This window comes from Erinaceus europaeus, chromosome 2 (assembly GCF_950295315.1).
Source record: "Erinaceus europaeus chromosome 2, mEriEur2.1, whole genome shotgun sequence".
In the NCBI taxonomy this organism is placed as follows: domain Eukaryota; kingdom Metazoa; phylum Chordata; class Mammalia; order Eulipotyphla; family Erinaceidae; genus Erinaceus; species Erinaceus europaeus.
The window spans coordinates 117,871,229-117,887,671 of NC_080163.1; the positions used below are offsets into that span (position 1 = coordinate 117,871,229).

General features: G+C 43.4%; 1 protein-coding gene across 4 annotated transcripts in view; it reads left to right on the plus strand.

The window, feature by feature from the left end:
* FANCA (FA complementation group A) overlaps positions 1-16,443 on the plus strand; it is a 72,008-nt gene that overhangs the window by 32,657 nt on the left and 22,908 nt on the right. For all 4 annotated transcript variants that reach the window (XM_060184974.1, XM_060184971.1, XM_060184973.1 and 1 more), the window contains exons 18-27: positions 1,280-1,368; positions 3,824-3,884; positions 3,956-4,005; positions 7,346-7,422; positions 8,047-8,139; positions 8,743-8,879; positions 9,440-9,510; positions 9,761-9,857; positions 9,936-10,117; positions 14,240-14,336. In XM_060184974.1, coding sequence (XP_060040957.1) covers positions 1,280-1,368; positions 3,824-3,884; positions 3,956-4,005; positions 7,346-7,422; positions 8,047-8,139; positions 8,743-8,879; positions 9,440-9,510; positions 9,761-9,857; positions 9,936-10,117; positions 14,240-14,336 — 954 coding nt within the window. The remainder of the gene's footprint in view (positions 1-1,279; positions 1,369-3,823; positions 3,885-3,955; positions 4,006-7,345; positions 7,423-8,046; positions 8,140-8,742; positions 8,880-9,439; positions 9,511-9,760; positions 9,858-9,935; positions 10,118-14,239; positions 14,337-16,443) is intronic.

Here is a 16,443-nt window from a genome sequence, read left to right on the forward strand (position 1 = left end):
GACCCTTTTACTTCAGTTATGAGTTGCTGGAGAGCACTAACAGATGCTGGGGAAATTTTAGGAGAATAAAGTGTTTAATGGTATTTTCCATTTAAGACTTATTGCTGGTAGTCGGGCAGTAGCACAGTGGGTTCAGCACGTGTGGCGCAAAGTGCAAGGACTGGCATAAGGATCCCGGTTCGAGCCCCCGGCTCCCCACCTGCAGGGGAGTCGCTTCACAGGCAGTGAAGCGGGTCTGTAGGTGTCTGTCTTTCTCTACCCCTTTCTGTCTTCCCCATCTCTCTTGATTTCTCTCTGTCCTATCCAACAACGACAACATTAATAATAACTACAACAATAAAACAACAAGGGCAACAAAAGGGAATTAAAAAAGACTTATTGCTGCTAATTTGAGTATATTATTATTATATTATTATTATTATTATGTACCCTTTTGTGCCTCCAGGGTTATTGCTGGGGCTCGGTGCCTGTACCACAAATCCACTGCTCCTGGAGGGCATTTTTTCCCTTTTCTTTTTGCCCTTGTTGTTACAGCCCTTGTTATCGTTATTGCTCTTGTTGCCATTGACATTGTTGGATAGGACAGAGAGAAATCAAGAGAGGAGGGGAGACAGGGAGAGAAAGATAGACATCTGCAGACTTTCTTCACCACTTGTGAAGCAACCCCCCTGCAGGTGGGGAGCCAGGGGCTTGAACTGGGATCTTTATGCTGGTCTTTGCGCTTCACACCATGTGTGCTTAACCCGCTGCGCTACTGCCCGGCCCCTTATTATTATTATTATTATTATTATTATTATTATTACTAGAGCACTGCTCAGATCTGGTTTATGGTGTTGTGGGGGACTGAACCTGAAACTTTGGAGCCTCAAGAATGAGAGCCCCTTGCATAACCATCATGCTATCTATCCCCACCCCCGTTTTATAATTTTTCCATCTTAAAAATTTGTTTTGTTCTCCTTCTTGCCTGGAATTCTTTGACTGGAACGAACCTCTACCCCCATAAATAGAAGGAGAACAGGAAGGTTGCTCAAGGCTTCCCAGAGATAGTAGCTATCTGGGTAGAACTTTCTGAGGGCAGGAAATAGCAGTTTCTCCTCTCTAGTCTTGCTTTCACTAGTATTTAGAGTTCATACGAGTGCTCCCTTGCTGTGTGCAGTGTTGTCATCTTTGCTTTGAAATGGTAGAAAAATCATTGCAGCCTAAAATTGCAACTTCTCCACTTGGTTTTCTCTTCTTTTAAATCTTCTGTTCTTTCTCTGTCCTCTCTGTGTGGACCCAGCCCCAAAACCAAGCACCTCAGGATGTTGAGAAGGCCATCACAGTGTTTGAACACACAGGGAAGATCCCCCTTGCTGTCTTGGAGGCCAGGTAAGGTTCTGCTGCTTCTTCAGCCTGTAGGACAGGCTGGACCTTGTGTTTGGGGTACCGGGCATCAGGGCAAATTTCCACTGGATCCTGCAGTCTGGTGGTGCAAGCTTTTGCTGTGATAGCATTTCCTCTGTGAAGCTCCAACTCCAAATAGCCTATCAGAGGGGTGAGCATGGCTCACAGTTTGGCAAAGATTTTTTTTTTTTTTCCCTCAAGATTAACTTTTGACCTGGGAGGTGGTGCAATAATTAGAGTTCTGGACTTAAAAGCATGAGGTCCTGAGTTTAATCCCTGCTATTGGATATGCCAAAGTGGTACTCTAATGTTTTCTCTCTCTTTTAAAAAAATTTAAAAAAAAATGGCCTGGGAGGTGGTGCAGTAGATAAAGCACTGAACTCTCAAGCATGAGGTCCCAAGTTCAGTCCCTGGTAGCACAGGTACCAGAGTGATGTCTGGTTCTTCCTCTCTCTCTGCCTATCATTTTTATGAATAAATAAATAAAATCATTAAAAAAATTAATTTAAAAAAAAAAGGAAGGAAGGAAGAATATAACCACAGGGAGTAGTGGATTTGTCTTGCAGGCACTGAACCTCATTGATTGCCCTGTTGGCAATATATATATATATTTGTGATTTTTATTTATTTGATAGAGACTGTCAGAAATCGAGAGGGAAGTGGGAGAGAGAGAAGAAGAGATACACCTGCAGCCCTGCTTCACCACTCACAAAGCTTGCCCCCTGCATGTGAGGACCAGGGGCTCAAACCTGGGTCCGTATGCACTGTAATGTGTGTACTCAACCAGGAGCACCACCCCCTGGCCCATATATATATTTCACTGATAATTTTCTACCAGGATTATTTCTGGGGCTCTGTGCTTGTATGGCTCCACTGTTTCTGCTGGCCTTTTTCTTACTTTTTGTTAGGTGAGAGAGAAATAGAGAGACAGAGACCTACAGCTCTGCTCCACTGCTCTGCAAGCTTCCTTCTGCAGGAGAGAATTAGGGGTTCAAACTTGGGTCCTCACACGTGGTAATGTACACTCTAGCAAGTTAGCCAGCACCCAGCCCCTTTAATTAATTAATTAACTTATTTATTTATTTATTTATTTATTTATTGCCACCAGTGTTAGCACTGTGGTTCAGTGCCTGCACAACAAATCCGCTACTCCCAGTGATTATTTTCCCTCCCTTCCTTCCTTTCTCTTTCTCTTTCTCTCTCTCTCTCTTTTTTGTTTGTGAATAGAGATGGAGAAATTAAGAGGGAAGGGGGTGATGAGGAGAGAGAAGAGATACCTGCAGCTCTGCTGTAACACTTGTGAAGCTGCCCTCCCTGCTGTAGGTGGGGTTGGGGGGCTTGAACCAGGGTCCTTGTGCTTAGTAATGTGTGTATTTTTATCAGGTGTGCCACCTCCCAGCTTCATAGGTCTTTTAAAAATACATTGATGTTCTTGTTTAAATCATGTGTGTTAATGTTATATGTGTTTGGGGAGGAGGGGAGCCAGAGTTACTACTATGGCACCTATGACACCTAGGACTGTACTGGAAAAATTAGGCATCTAAGTACTGCATTCTACCAGTTAATCTATTTCCATGGCCATGATTTTTTTTTTTTCCTGTTTTCGTCTTTAGATTAATCCATCAGTGGTAGCCAGGGTAGAGTCAGAGCAGGAAATCACAGCAAGATTTTGTTGAATTTGATATGACACAAATGCACCTTGGATTCTGTGTAATAGATGACTATTTTTAAAAAATATTTATTTATTCATTCCCTTTTTGTTGCCCTTGTTGTTTTATCATTGTAATTACTGTTGTTGTTGTTGTTGTTATTGATGTCATTGTTGGATAGGACAGAGAGAAATGGAGAGAGGAGGGGAAGACAGGGGGAGAGAAAGATAGATACCTGCAAACCTGCTTCACTGCCTGTGAAGCGACTCCTGCAGGTGGGGAGCTGCGGACTTGAACCGGGATCCTTATGCTGGTTCTTTCACTTTGTGCCACCTGCACTTAACCCATTGTGCTACCGCCCGACTCCCAATAGATGACTATTTTTAAGGTACTGCTTCTGTGAACTGATCAGTTCCTGAAATTTAGCTCAACTTCTCAGAGAATGCCCACAGTTATCTGGAAACAACCCTAATGGCCTTGGACTGGCTATCACTGACTGCTCTCTGCATGAAATGTCACAGAACAGTAAAAACAGAAACAATATTTTTTTCTTATTTATTGGTGTTAGGGACAGAAACCAGGACCTCATACATGTAAAGCTTATGGTTTACCACTGTGTTTTACCCCCATCCTAGAAGACTTTAAGTGTAATTTAGATTCACAGGCATAACATAAAGCAGCCCAATGCTATCACCCTCCAAAAGGTAGTGACTGGGTGGTTGTTTTTATTGTTAATGTGACTGGATATCCTGTGTCTCACCAAGTATTGAGCCTGATCTTCTGTGTTACAGCATTTTCAGGAGGCCTTACTATGTGTCTCACTTCCTTCCTGCCCTGCTTACTCCTCGAGCGGTTAGTATGTGTCAGCCTGGGAAGAAGCACCTTCCCATTTGGTTTCTCATTCAGATCTTCTCCCTACACAGCTTCCACATGTCCCTGACTCCCGAATGGCCTTCATAGAGGCCCTGAAGAGGTATGCAGGAACATTTTGTTTCTAGTAGGATTTTGACAGTGCAAAGAATTGTAGTTCTTTTATAGAGAATTGTGTTTTAACATGATGTGTGTTTTAAAACCCTTGCTCAAAATTAATTAGTTAAAATGTACTAAACTTGCAGTCATGTGCTGCTCTCTGGCATCACATATGTCAGAATGATAATCTTGTTCACTTTCTTTACACTCTCTCTTAATAAATAAAAATGCTTTTAGAAAAAAATTGGAAGATAGCATAGTGCTTATGTTATCCTGACATTCTGATATCTGAAGTTCAATAACCACTGCCTACCACCATAAGTCAGAGCTGAACAGTGATGGTAACAAAACAAAAACACAGGCTGGGCAGTGGCACACCTGTTTAAGTGCACATGTTACCGTGCACAGGACCTGGGTTCAAGCTCCTTATCCCCACCTGCAAGAGGAAAGCTTCATGAGTGTTGAAGCAATACTGCAGGTGTTTCTGTCTTTCTCTACTTCTCTGCCTCCTTTCCCTCTCAGTTTTTCTGTCCTATCTAAATAAATAAACAACACACACATACACACGTGTGTATGTGTACATACATGTGTATGCACATATGCTCTCTCTTAAAATTGCCTGGGAGGTAGCTAAGTAGACAAAGCATTGAACTTTTCTTTTTTTTATTTTATTTTATTTTTATTTATTCCCTTTTGTTGCCCTTGTTGTTTTATTGTTGTAGTTATTATTGTTGTTGTTGTTGTTGGATAGGACAGAGAAATGGAGAGAGGAGGGGAAGACAGGAGGAGAGAAAGATAGACACCTGCAGACCTGCTTCACCACCTGTGAAGCGACTCCCCTGCAGATGGGGAACTGGGGTTCGAACCGGGATCCTTATGCCGGTCCTTGTGCTTTGCGCCACCTGCGCTTAACCCGCTGCGCTACAGCCTGACTCCCAGCATTGAACTTTTCTTTCATGAGATCCCAGGTTCAAACCCTGGCATCACAGAGTAATATTCTGGGGAAACATTGCCTCCAGGGCTCAGTGACAGCCATTTTTCCTCCCCCCTTTCATTTTTTTTTAATATTTATTTATTTTATTTATTTATTTATTCCCTTTTGTTGCCCTTGTTGTTTTATTGTTGTAGTTATTATTGTTGTCGTAGTTGTTGGATAGGACAGAGAGAAATGGAGAGAGGAGGGGAAGACAAAGAGGGGGAGAGAAAGATAGACACCTGCAGACCTGCTTTACCGCTTGTGAAGCGACTCCCCTGCAGGTGGGGAGCCGGGGCTCAAACCAGGATCCTCATGCTGGTCCTTGTGCTTTGCGCCACCTGTGCTTCACCTGCTGTGCTACAGCCTGACTCCCTTTTTTTTTTTTTTTTTGGTTGTTGTTGTTGCCTTCAGGGCTGGGGCTTGGTGCCTGCACTATGAATCCACTGCTACTGAATGGCCATTTCCCCCATTTTTGTTGCCCTTATTGTTGTTAGTATTTTTATTGCTGTTGTTGTTGTTGAATAGGACAGAGAGAAATGGACAGAGGAGGGGAAGACAGAGGGGGAGAGAAACACACCTGCAGACTTGCTTCACTGCCTATGAAGCGACCCCCCTGCAGATGGGGATCCAGGGCTCAATCCAGGTCCTCATGCACTGGAATTTGTATTCTCAACTCAGTGTGTTACTGCACAGATCCTTGTCCGTTTTTTTTTTTTTTAATTTTTATTTATAAAAAGGAAACACTAACAAAAACCATAGGATAAGAGGGGTACAACTCGCACACAATTCCCACCACCAGAACTCCGTATCCCATCCCCTTCCCTGATAGCTTTCCTATTCTTTATCCCTCTGGGAGCATGGACCCAGGGTCATTATGGGGTACAGAAGGTCTGGCTTCTGTAATTGCTTTCCCACTCAACATGGGTGTTGACAGGTCAATCCATACTCCCAGCCTGTCTCTCTCTTCCCTAGTGGGGCGGGGCTCTGGGGAAGCGGTATTTTTAAACCTTTGTATATATGCTCTCTAGTAATCTAGTTGCTTTTCCTTTATTTTAGATAGAGACAGAAGTTGAGGGAAGGGGGAGATAGAGATAGAAAGAGAGAGACAGAGACCTATATCACTGTTTCACCACCTGTGAAGCTTTCCTCCTGCAGGTGGTAACGGGCTTGAGCTAGGGTTCTTCTTGTAATGTATGGATTCTACCAGATGTACCACTGCCCCCCCCCACTTTTTTTTTTAACTTAATGAGAGAGAATCACCTCATCATTCTCACTAGTGTAGTGCTAGGGGCAAACTTGGGATACCACACATGTTACTCCTCCACAGAGGTGCTGAGCCACCTCTGTTCTAAAATAGATAACTTCTTTTTTTTTTTTAATTTTTCCTCCAGGGTTATTGCTGGGCTCGGTGCCTGCACCATGAATCCACCGCTCCTGGAGGCCATTTTTTCCCCCTTTTGTTGCCCTTGTTGTAGCTTCGTTGTGGTTATTATTATTGCCCTTGTTGATGCAATTCGTTGTTGGATAGGACAGAGAGAAATGGAGAGAGGAGAGGAGGCGAAGACAGAGAGGGGGAAGAGAAAGACAAACACCTGCAGACCAGTTTCACCGCCTGTGAAGCAACTCCCCTGCAGGTGGGAAGCTAGGGGCTCGAACCGGGATCCTTACACCGGTCCTTGCACTTTGCACCACATACACTTAACTCACTGCGCTACTCCCAAATAGATAACTTCTATACTTTTATTTGTCTCATTGATTTGTAACTTTCAGGGTTACTATTGAGACAGGGTAACTTAGAATGTCTGATTCTCTACTGTGACCTGTGTTTTCTCTTGAAAATTTATGATGTCTTCCCTGTGTTCTGAAATTTTTTTGCAATCTATTACAGTATGAGTCTAATTTAATTTCTTGATATTTCTTAATTATTATTTCATTTCATTTCATTTCAAAAGTATACAGTGAACCTTTGAATCTGAAAGTTCATGTTCTTCATTACTGAGAGATGTTTTAAATATCTTTTAATTAATTATTTTTTTTACTGGAGCATTGCACAGCTCTGACTTATGATGGTATGAGGTATTGAATCTCGGACTTCAGAGTCTCTGGCATGAGAATCTTTAGCATAATGTTTTGGATATTTAAAACTTATGTTTGTAAAAATTGAAGACAGAAAAATTATGAAAGATGCCCTGCCTCATCCAGCTCTCCTTGCTGTCCATAGATGCCCATGCTATGGGCATACATGCTGTACACTGTGTAATTCACTTAAGTTTGTCATAGAACACATTTGTTTTGTGATGATTTTTCAGATTGTAACCTTGAGATTCAATGGATCATTATTTGATTTTAATGTTTTCTTCTGATGCAGAGCAGATAAAATCCCCCCATCTCTGTACTCCACCTATTGCCAAACCTGCTCTGTTATTGCACACAAGAAACCAGAAAGTAAGTTCATGGGATGGCTCAGCTACATGAGCTGGCCTCCCACCTTCCCAAGATGTCTCTTGTCTCTTGTCCACTAGTCTGCTTTGGTCCTGCTAAATCTGTCAAGAGCTAAGCACACAGGAAGTACTGGGACCCTGAAGGATAACGTGGACCTCAGAGTCAAATGGGCTCAGCTTGAAGGCCCCTGCTTTTGAGGAACCACATCCCTAATTCTGTGTCCCTATCACTTTAGTTTCTTGCTTCACTTCTATAATAATGTATGTATCTTTTCATTATATACATGTTTCTACTCTTGTGACAGTGGTGTGCATAGAAGCATGTTTTTCTTATCTATAAATATTTCTAAAACTTATAAATAAATTTATAAATGACAGTTTCTAATATGAAACCCTCTCCCCCATAGGGAGATGAATTGTCTTTATATAAAAAGTGAGTGGTAGGGCCAGGGTAGATAGTGTAATGGTTATGCAAAGTGACTCTCCTGCCTGAGTCTGGCTTCAGAGTCTCAGGTTCAATCCCTTGCATCATCATAAGCCAGAGCTGAACAGTGCTCTGATGAGAAAAAAAAAGTGGGTGGTGAATGTCTGACATAAATGTGAAAATCACCTACCGTCTTTGTTACAGCCCCAGGATCAAAATCAGAAGAGCCACTGGGTCCACTCAGGGCAGCACTGGAGGAACTCAGGGCCTTGATGACAGACCTCACTCGGCATGACGGTGAGGACAAGCGTGTGCAGGGACTGTCCTGAGCTGAGTGCTATGTGGGGCCATGGTTAGGGCTCCCTGGTCTCTCTAGAGCCGAGGCAGAACTGTAGAACTGTGAGGGAGTGTGACCTGTGTGCTCTAGGATCAGCCTTGCTGGGTTGGGTAGAGTCCAGTGACTCCAGAGCAGCCTTGTTTCCAGCACCAGCAGAGGTCCCTCTCTAAAGTTAGTGTGGGAGTATCAGTAAGTTGTTTCCTATGGAGAAGGCAAATGTGGGGTTTCATGGTAGTGAGAAAATATGTCAGCTCCTTTATATACCCTGGAAAGGGCAGTGGATAGCTTTCTGCCCTGGAACATGCCATTAGTAGACTAATCACTGCCGCCTGCAGAGAGGGAGAACTGGCTTTCACTGGCTGACATGGATGTGAGGACTCCTGAGGCCTGTGGAGAGTGGACACAGAATATGACTGAGATGGCAGCCAGGCCACTATGGGGAGCCACCATGGTACTAGACCTGTGTGCCTGTGGTTATGTTGGTGGCATGTGCATTGCTGTATTGTCTTCCTCAGTACCTCTACCCTCTCATCTTGTTTGCCTAATGTTTTTTCCATTCACAGTTGTATCTGCTCAGATGGCTCTGATTTATGAAAGACTCAACATTGCTTTGGGCCATAGCAAGGATGGTGACTATACTGAGGTGTCCAGAATTGAGCTGAATGTCCTTGCCCCAGAACTGGAGCCACAGGAACAGATGGTGAGTGTGGCACTAGCTGGACTCCAGCCCTCAGCACTGCTGCCTTGTGTATGAGTGGCCTTCTTCAGACTACTGTGAGAGGTGCAAGACAGGACAGTGTGCTAGGCCTGAGTTTTGCTGTAAAATGTTGTGATGGGGAGCCGGACAGTTGTGCAGCCGGTTAAGCGCAGGTGACGCAAAGCGAAAGGACTGGCATAATGATCCCAGTTCAAGCCCCTGGCCCCTCACCTGCAGGGGAGTCGCTTCACAAGCGGTGAAGCAGGTCTGCAGGTGTATCTTTCTTTCCCCCTCTCTGTCTTCCATTTCTCTCTGTCCTATCCAACAATGATGACATCAATAACAACAACAACAAGGGCAACAAAAGGGAATAAATAAATATTTAAAAAATATATTAACATTTTTTTTTGTGATGGGGATTGTGTTGCATCACTTGGCTGCCCTGTCACAAGAGCTGGGACTGGGATTTCTTGTACCATTTTGCACTGCAGTCTTGTGAGCTCACTGTGGTCTGGTCTGGCCCAGGGTGTACATGGGTACTGCCCTCTGTATTCTTTTTTCAGGTGGTGGATCTGCTGCTGATGGCTTTTTGTCAGAACCTAATGACAGCCTCCCGCTTTGCCCCACCTGACAGGTAGAAGCTGGGACATCTGGGTGCTCTGGCCTTCCCTCATGTCCCTCCCAGAGGACAGTGACTGAATAACCACTGGCTCCTAGTCCCTCTGTGGCTTTTGGTTTCTGCCCTCTGAAACCAAAAAAAGTCCTGCTGCATCACGTGGGGCACAGCAGAACGTGTTACATAAAGAGTTCCTCATCTATCAGGCTCGTGGGAGGGCTGTGTGGGCTGTTTTGGTCATGGCATAGGTCTCTGTCTGTCTCCACAGGCAAGGCACCTGGGCAGCCTGCTTTGTGGCTACCATGTGTGGGCACATGCTCCTCCCTGCCATACTCACCAGACTCTGCCAGCTGATACACCACCAGGTAAGGTTGCTCCTTTCATCCTGGGCTTGGGACTCTATCCCTGCTCCCCCACAGACCACTTTTTCTTCCCCCTTCTAGGGCCCAGGCCTGAGTGCTTCCCATGTTTTGGGGTTGGCCGCCCTGGCAGTCCATCTCAGTGGGTCCCAGTCTGCTCTCCCAGAAGTACAGGTGGGCTCTCCCACCAGGAGTCTTACCATCCCTGAGTTCCTCAACAGCCTTCTGACCTGTGCGACCAAGGATTCCTCACTCTTCTGCTTGAAGTGAGCCTCTCTTTCCTCTCTCCACAAAAGTAGTAGCTATTATGTGTTCACCAGACAAAATAAGGAAACTAACTTCCCACAGATAACCACTCTAGAACATTTTGATACCTATTTTTCCAGAATCTACTTTCAATTAGAGTATAATTGTCACACTACATTTCATTGATTTCAGGTATACTGCATAATGATTCGATACTGGCTTAGCATTTAGAATGATCACAAGTCCCTTTCCTTTTCCCATCTTAGCAATTTTTCAAATTTGTTATGCAACCTTATTGCTTGTGGGCCCCGTGTAGTACACCACACCTGTAATTTACTGGTTTTATTTTATAACTGTAAAAGTATGTTGGAATTTCTCACTCCAACCCTACCCCTCTAATAAATAGCAGTCTGTTCTCTATGTCAGAGCTGTATTTTAGGTTCCATGCATAATTGAAATTATGAAGTCTGATGTTTATCTCTACCTTATTTCACTTAAGATAATATTCTCAGAGTCTGTCTCTTGTCAAAAAAACACCAGGATTTCCTTTTCATATAGCTATGTAGAATTCCATTATAGGATATATATACTCATTGGTTATTTAGCAAATGGGATAACTTCTAAGAAATGCCTCATTAGGTGATTTTATTGTTGTGTAGGCATCAGAAAATGTAATTGCTTTTTGCTGTTAGGTAGTATAACCCACCTGCCTGTATATTTTTTTCTCCAGACAGAGACAGAGGTGGGGGTGGGGCAGGAAATTGCCCACAGGACCAAAGCTTCCTTTAGTGCAGTGGGAGCTGGACTTGAAATAAATTGGAGGAAGATTGGGTCATGCATGTAGCAAAACAGCTCACTATCCAAGTGAGCTATTTGCCAGCCCTATTTATCTGTCTTTTTTTAGAAGAAATATCTGTTCAGATCTTCTAGTTTTGTTGTTGTTTTTGTTTTGTTTTGCCAGCTGAGGCTCCTAATTCCACTGCTTTCAGAGGTCTGTTTATTTATTCATTTACTTTTTTGCCTCTGGGGCTTTGTGCACCTGAGTCATTTTGCTGATCCCAGCAGATCTTCCACTTTTCTTCCTGATATCACACAGAAACCAGGAAATTAGTGGAAGAGCAAGAAGGGGAGATATCACAGCACTGCTCTACCACTTGTGAAGCTTCTTTTTTTTTTTCTTAGTTTCGCATTTTATTTTATTTTTTATTTATTTAAGAAAGGAGACATTAACAAAACCATAGAATAAGAGGGGTACAGTTCCGCACAATTCCCATAACCCGATCTCCACCTCCCACCCCCTCCCCTGATAGCCTTTCCATTCTCTATCCCTCTGGGAGCATGGATCCAGGGTCGTTGTGGGTTGTAGAGGGTGGAAGGCCTGGCTTCTGTAATTGCTTCCCCGCTGAACATGGTCGTTGACTGGTCGATCCATACTCCCAGTCTGCCTCTCTCTTTCCCTAGTAGGGTGGGGCTCTGAGGAAGTGGTGCTCCAGTACAGATTGATGGGGTCATCTGTCCAGGGAAGCTTCTTTTTTTACCTGTGCTCCCATGTGGGGGCTTGAACCTGGGTTCTTCCTCATGGTTAGATATATTCTGTACCAGGTGAGCTATCTCCTAGCCCTCCATTATTATTATTTTACCAGAGCACTACTCAGCTCTGTTTGGTAGTATGGATTGAACTGAGACTTTGGAGCCTCAGGCATGAGAGTCTCTTTGCATAACCATTATGCTATTTCCCCCATCCGCTACCTATTTTTCAGTCTGTTTTGTTATGGAATTTTCAAAGTTCTTTTTATAGTTTGAATATTAAACAGATACATTATTTATTATTGTCATCTCCAATTTAGTAAGTTGTTTTATTCTGTTGATGGTCTTATTTGCTGTACAGATGGGTTTTTCAGTTGGATATAGTTCTGTTTTTAAATTTTTGCTTTTGTTTATTGCCCATTTTTGAAATCAGAGTAGGACAAAATTGCAAAACTAGAAACTTGCCACCTATGTTTCCTTCTGAATGTTATGCTTTCTGATCTTTTGTTTTTGATTTGGGGGGGTTCTTGCACCTGCATGATTTGCACTACTCCTAGTGAATTATTTATTTATTTTTTGCCAATTAAGATAGAAGGAGATAGTGCAGTAGATAAAGCATTGGATTAAAAAAATGTGAGGTTCCCAAGTTCATTATCAGGCATTGCGTATGCCAGAGTAGTAGTCTGACCGTCTCCTCCCCTGTTCTCCCCCCCCCATTAATAAATCTTTAAAAAAAATGAGGAGGGGTGGGTGGTGGTGCACCTGGTTAAGCACACATAGTACTAATTACAAGAATTCACATAAAGATCCATCAGGGGGGACACTTTGCAAGTGGTGAAGTAGGTCTGTAGGTGTCTATCGTACTCTTCTTCTCTGTTTTCCCCTCCCCTCTCATTTTTTCTCTGTCCCATCCAATAAAAGAAAAAAAAAAAAGAAAGAAAAAAAGTGCGCCAGAGAGAGAGAGGGAGAGAGGAGATACCATAGCACTACTCTACTGCTCATGTAGCTTCCCTTGGTGCTGTGTATTGTGTTTCATGTGGTGCTGGATTCAAACCCAGTTCCTTGCATGTGGGAATGTGTTCACTCTACCAAGAAAGCTATCTCTTAGCTCCTGCTTTCTGGTCTTATAATCGAGTCTATTTTGTGCTACCAGAGGATGAACTAGGAGTTTGTGCTATGGTGCTGAGCAGTCTACCTAGCCCAGGTGTGTGTGTGTATTTTTTATTCTGCTTTTTTTTTTTTGAGGGAATTCTTTTGTTTTGTGAGCTTTCATTTCTTTTTTATATTTTTATTTGTATTATTGAATAGACAGAGGAATTGAGAGGGGAGCAGGAGATAAGAGAGGGAGTGAGACAGAGAGATATCTGCAACACTGCTTCACCACTCATGAAGCTTTCCCCCTGCAGGTAGGGACCAGGGTCTTGAACCTGGGTCCTTATGCACTGTAATATGAGTGCTTAATCAGGTACGTCACCACCTGGCCCCTGTTTTATTATTATTATTGTTATTATTATTTTAGGGAGGGACAGAGAGAGGAAAGCTAGCCATATTAGTACAAAGTATACTGATCTCAGTGGCTTTGTGAGGCGAGAGTCTAAACCTTGATGGTTTCCAAACCTGGTGATACAAAGTTGCCCTCTTGGGGGCCTAGGTGGTAGCACAGCAGGTGAAGCGCACATGGCTCAAAGAGCATAAGGATCCTGGTTCGAGCCCCTGGTTCGAGTGCCCGGCTCCCCACCTGCAGGGGGTTTGCTTCATAGGTAGTGAAGCAGGTCTGCAGGTGTTTTATCTTTCTCTCCCCTCTCTGTCTTCCTCTCCCCTCTTGATCTCTCTGTCCTATCCAGCAACAATGACAGCAATAACAAGGGCAGTAAAAGGGAAAAAAATAGCCTCCAGGAGCAGTGGATTTGTAGTGCATGCACCAAAGTCCCAACAATAACCCTGGAGGCAAAAAAAAAAAGTTGTCCTCTAGGGTGGTCCAGGAGTTGGCGGAGTGGGTAAAGCATTGGACTCTCAAGCATGAGGTCCTGAGTTTAATCCCCGGCAGCACATGTGTCAGAGTGATGTCTGGTTCTTTCTCTCCTCCTCCTCTCTCATAAATAAATAAATAGATCTTTAAAAAAAAAAAAAGGGTTGTCCTCTTGGGCACAGCTAGACAAATCCAGGTTCTAGACAGCTTACTTCCTGAAAGGGGTAAGCAAGCTAGAGTGAGAGAGTGAGATCCGGGTGAATGTAAAAATAACATTCTACAGCCTCTGTTCCCCAAGAGCTTCTCCAGGAACTGCACAAGTAAACCAAGGGATGAATACTGCCTGAGTAATTCACCCTCTCATCTCCTGACTTATTTCTTTACTTCTGCTTCTGATCTCACAATGACAGTATCCATGTCTGTAAAGAGCCCAAATATTTGTGTGTCTTCTGTGTTCCTTCATTGTGATGTGGAGCTGAGACTGACTGGGTGTAGCTAAGCCTGAGGGTGAGACTTAAGTGAAGGCTGACCACAGGCCCAGTGCGGAAGGTACTCTACTCACTTCTCTAAGACTCGGGACATTCATCCATCCTTTACACTGTACAGATCACTTTTCTGCAGTTTAGTTTCTATTTTCTATTTTCAGATTTTGTACGGCGGCAATTTCTTACTCTTGGTGTAAGTTTTCCTCTCAGTCACGTGACGTTTTGCATAGATGTTTATCTCCAGGCCTTATAAAAAAGGTAGGTATATTAGGTTCTCCTCCTTCTCTTCCCCCTCCCTGCCTTATCCTCCTGTAAGTTTCTCAGTGTATAGTGCTGTGCTTGGTTGTTTATGTGGCTTTCTCTGGGGAGCTGCCTCAAATTCTTGGAATCCAATCTACATTTTCCTCTGTTCCCTGAATTTCAATGAAGGGTGAAGATGATAGTCACAAGTGTCACTTCTGTTCTTAAACAAATATTAGTATTTATTAAACAGGTAAAATATAAATAAATATGTGTAAGTAGTGTCTTTCCAATTAAAGAAATAACTGTCCCACCACCCCATTTACAGGGGGGAAGCTTCCAGAGCAGTAAACCCAAGTATTGCAGATGTCTCTCTTGTCTTTCTTCCTCTTCTTCCTCTCTCAATTTCTCTCTGTCCTGTCAACTAAAGAAAAAGAAAATAGCTGCCACACGCTGGGGATTTATTGTGCACGTACTGAGACCCAAAATAACCCTGGTGGATAAAACAAAAACAAATTCCAAGGTTGGGGAACTAAGTAGTACTGCCATATCCCTGCATGCTTGAGACCACAGGTTCTATCTCAGATACCACATTCAGAAGAATTCTAAATGTCTTCAAGGCCATGAAAACAGCTCATCTGGGTAGTGTGCCTGCTTTGCAGTGTGCATGATCCAGGTTTAAGGCCAGCTGCATTAGAAGGATTTAAAAAAAAATTATATTTATTTATTCTCTTTTGCTGCCCTTGTTTTATTATTGTAGTTATTGTTATTGTTGTTGGATAGGACAGAGAGAAATGGAGAGAGATGGGGAAGACAGAGAGGGGGAGAGAAAGAGAGACACCTGCAGACCTGCTTCACCACTTGTGAAGCGACTCCCCTGCAGGTGGGGAGCTGGGGGCTTAAACCAGGATCCTTACACAGATTCCTGCACTTTGCTCCACGTGCGCTTAACCCACTGTGCTACCGCCCGACTTCCAGATGGATTTTTTTTTTTAATATTTATTTATTTATTCCCTTTACTTGCCCTTGTTTTATTGTTGTTGTTATTGTTGTCATCGTTGTTGGATAGGACAAGAGGGGGAGAGAAAGACAGACACCCGCAGACCTGCTTCACCGCCTGTGAAGCAACCCCCCTTCAGGTGGGGAGCTGGGGGCTTGAAACAGAATCCTTACGAAAAAAAAGAAACTAACCCTGGTTCACATTATAATTTCACATTTATGTGGTCCGGGAGTTGGCACAGTGAATAAGGCATTGGACTCTCAAGCGTGAGGTCCTAAGTTCAATCCCTAGCAGCACATATACCAGAGTGATGTCTGGTTCTTTCTCTCTCTCCTATCATTTCTCATGAATCAATAAATAAAAAATATTTTTCTCATGAATCAATAAATAAAATTTTTTTAAATATCCCCATTTGTTGCCCTTATTGTTTTACTGTTGTAGTTATTGTAGTTACTGATGTTGTTGGATAGGACAGAGAGAAATGGAGAGAGGAGGGGAAGACAGAGGGGGGAGAGAAAGATAGACACCTGCAGACCTGCTTCACCGTCTGTGAAGCAACTGCCCTGAAGGTGGAGAGCTGGGGGCTCAAACCGGGATCCTTATGCCTATCCTTGTGCTTTGCGCCATGTGCGCCTAACCCACTGCTGTACCGCCCAACTCCTCCAGGGTTAGTTTCTTTGCTGAGCTCTAGATAGAGAGAGCCAGAAATTGAGAGGGGAAGGGGTAGTAGAGAAGGGAAAAAGACAGACAACTGTAACTCAACTTGCAAAGTTTTCCACTTGCAGGTGGGAGCCAGGGGCTCAAATCTGGGTCTTTGCACATTGCAACCCAACCAGGTATGCCACCACCTGGCCCTACTTTGCAGAGTTCTACATTACATCTCCTTAAACCTGGTCCTAGGGAAGGGGTAGATAGCATAATGATTATGCAAATAGACTCTCATGCTTGAGGCTCCAAAGTCCCAGGTTCAGTCCCCTGCACCACCATAAGCTAGAGCTGAGCAGTGCTCTGGTGTAAAAAAAAAAAAAAAAAAAAAACCTGGTCCTAAATTCAGGCTCCACAATAATAAACTAAAAAGTTTATTATTGTTGTTGTTATTTATGTCATTGTTAGATGGAACAGAGA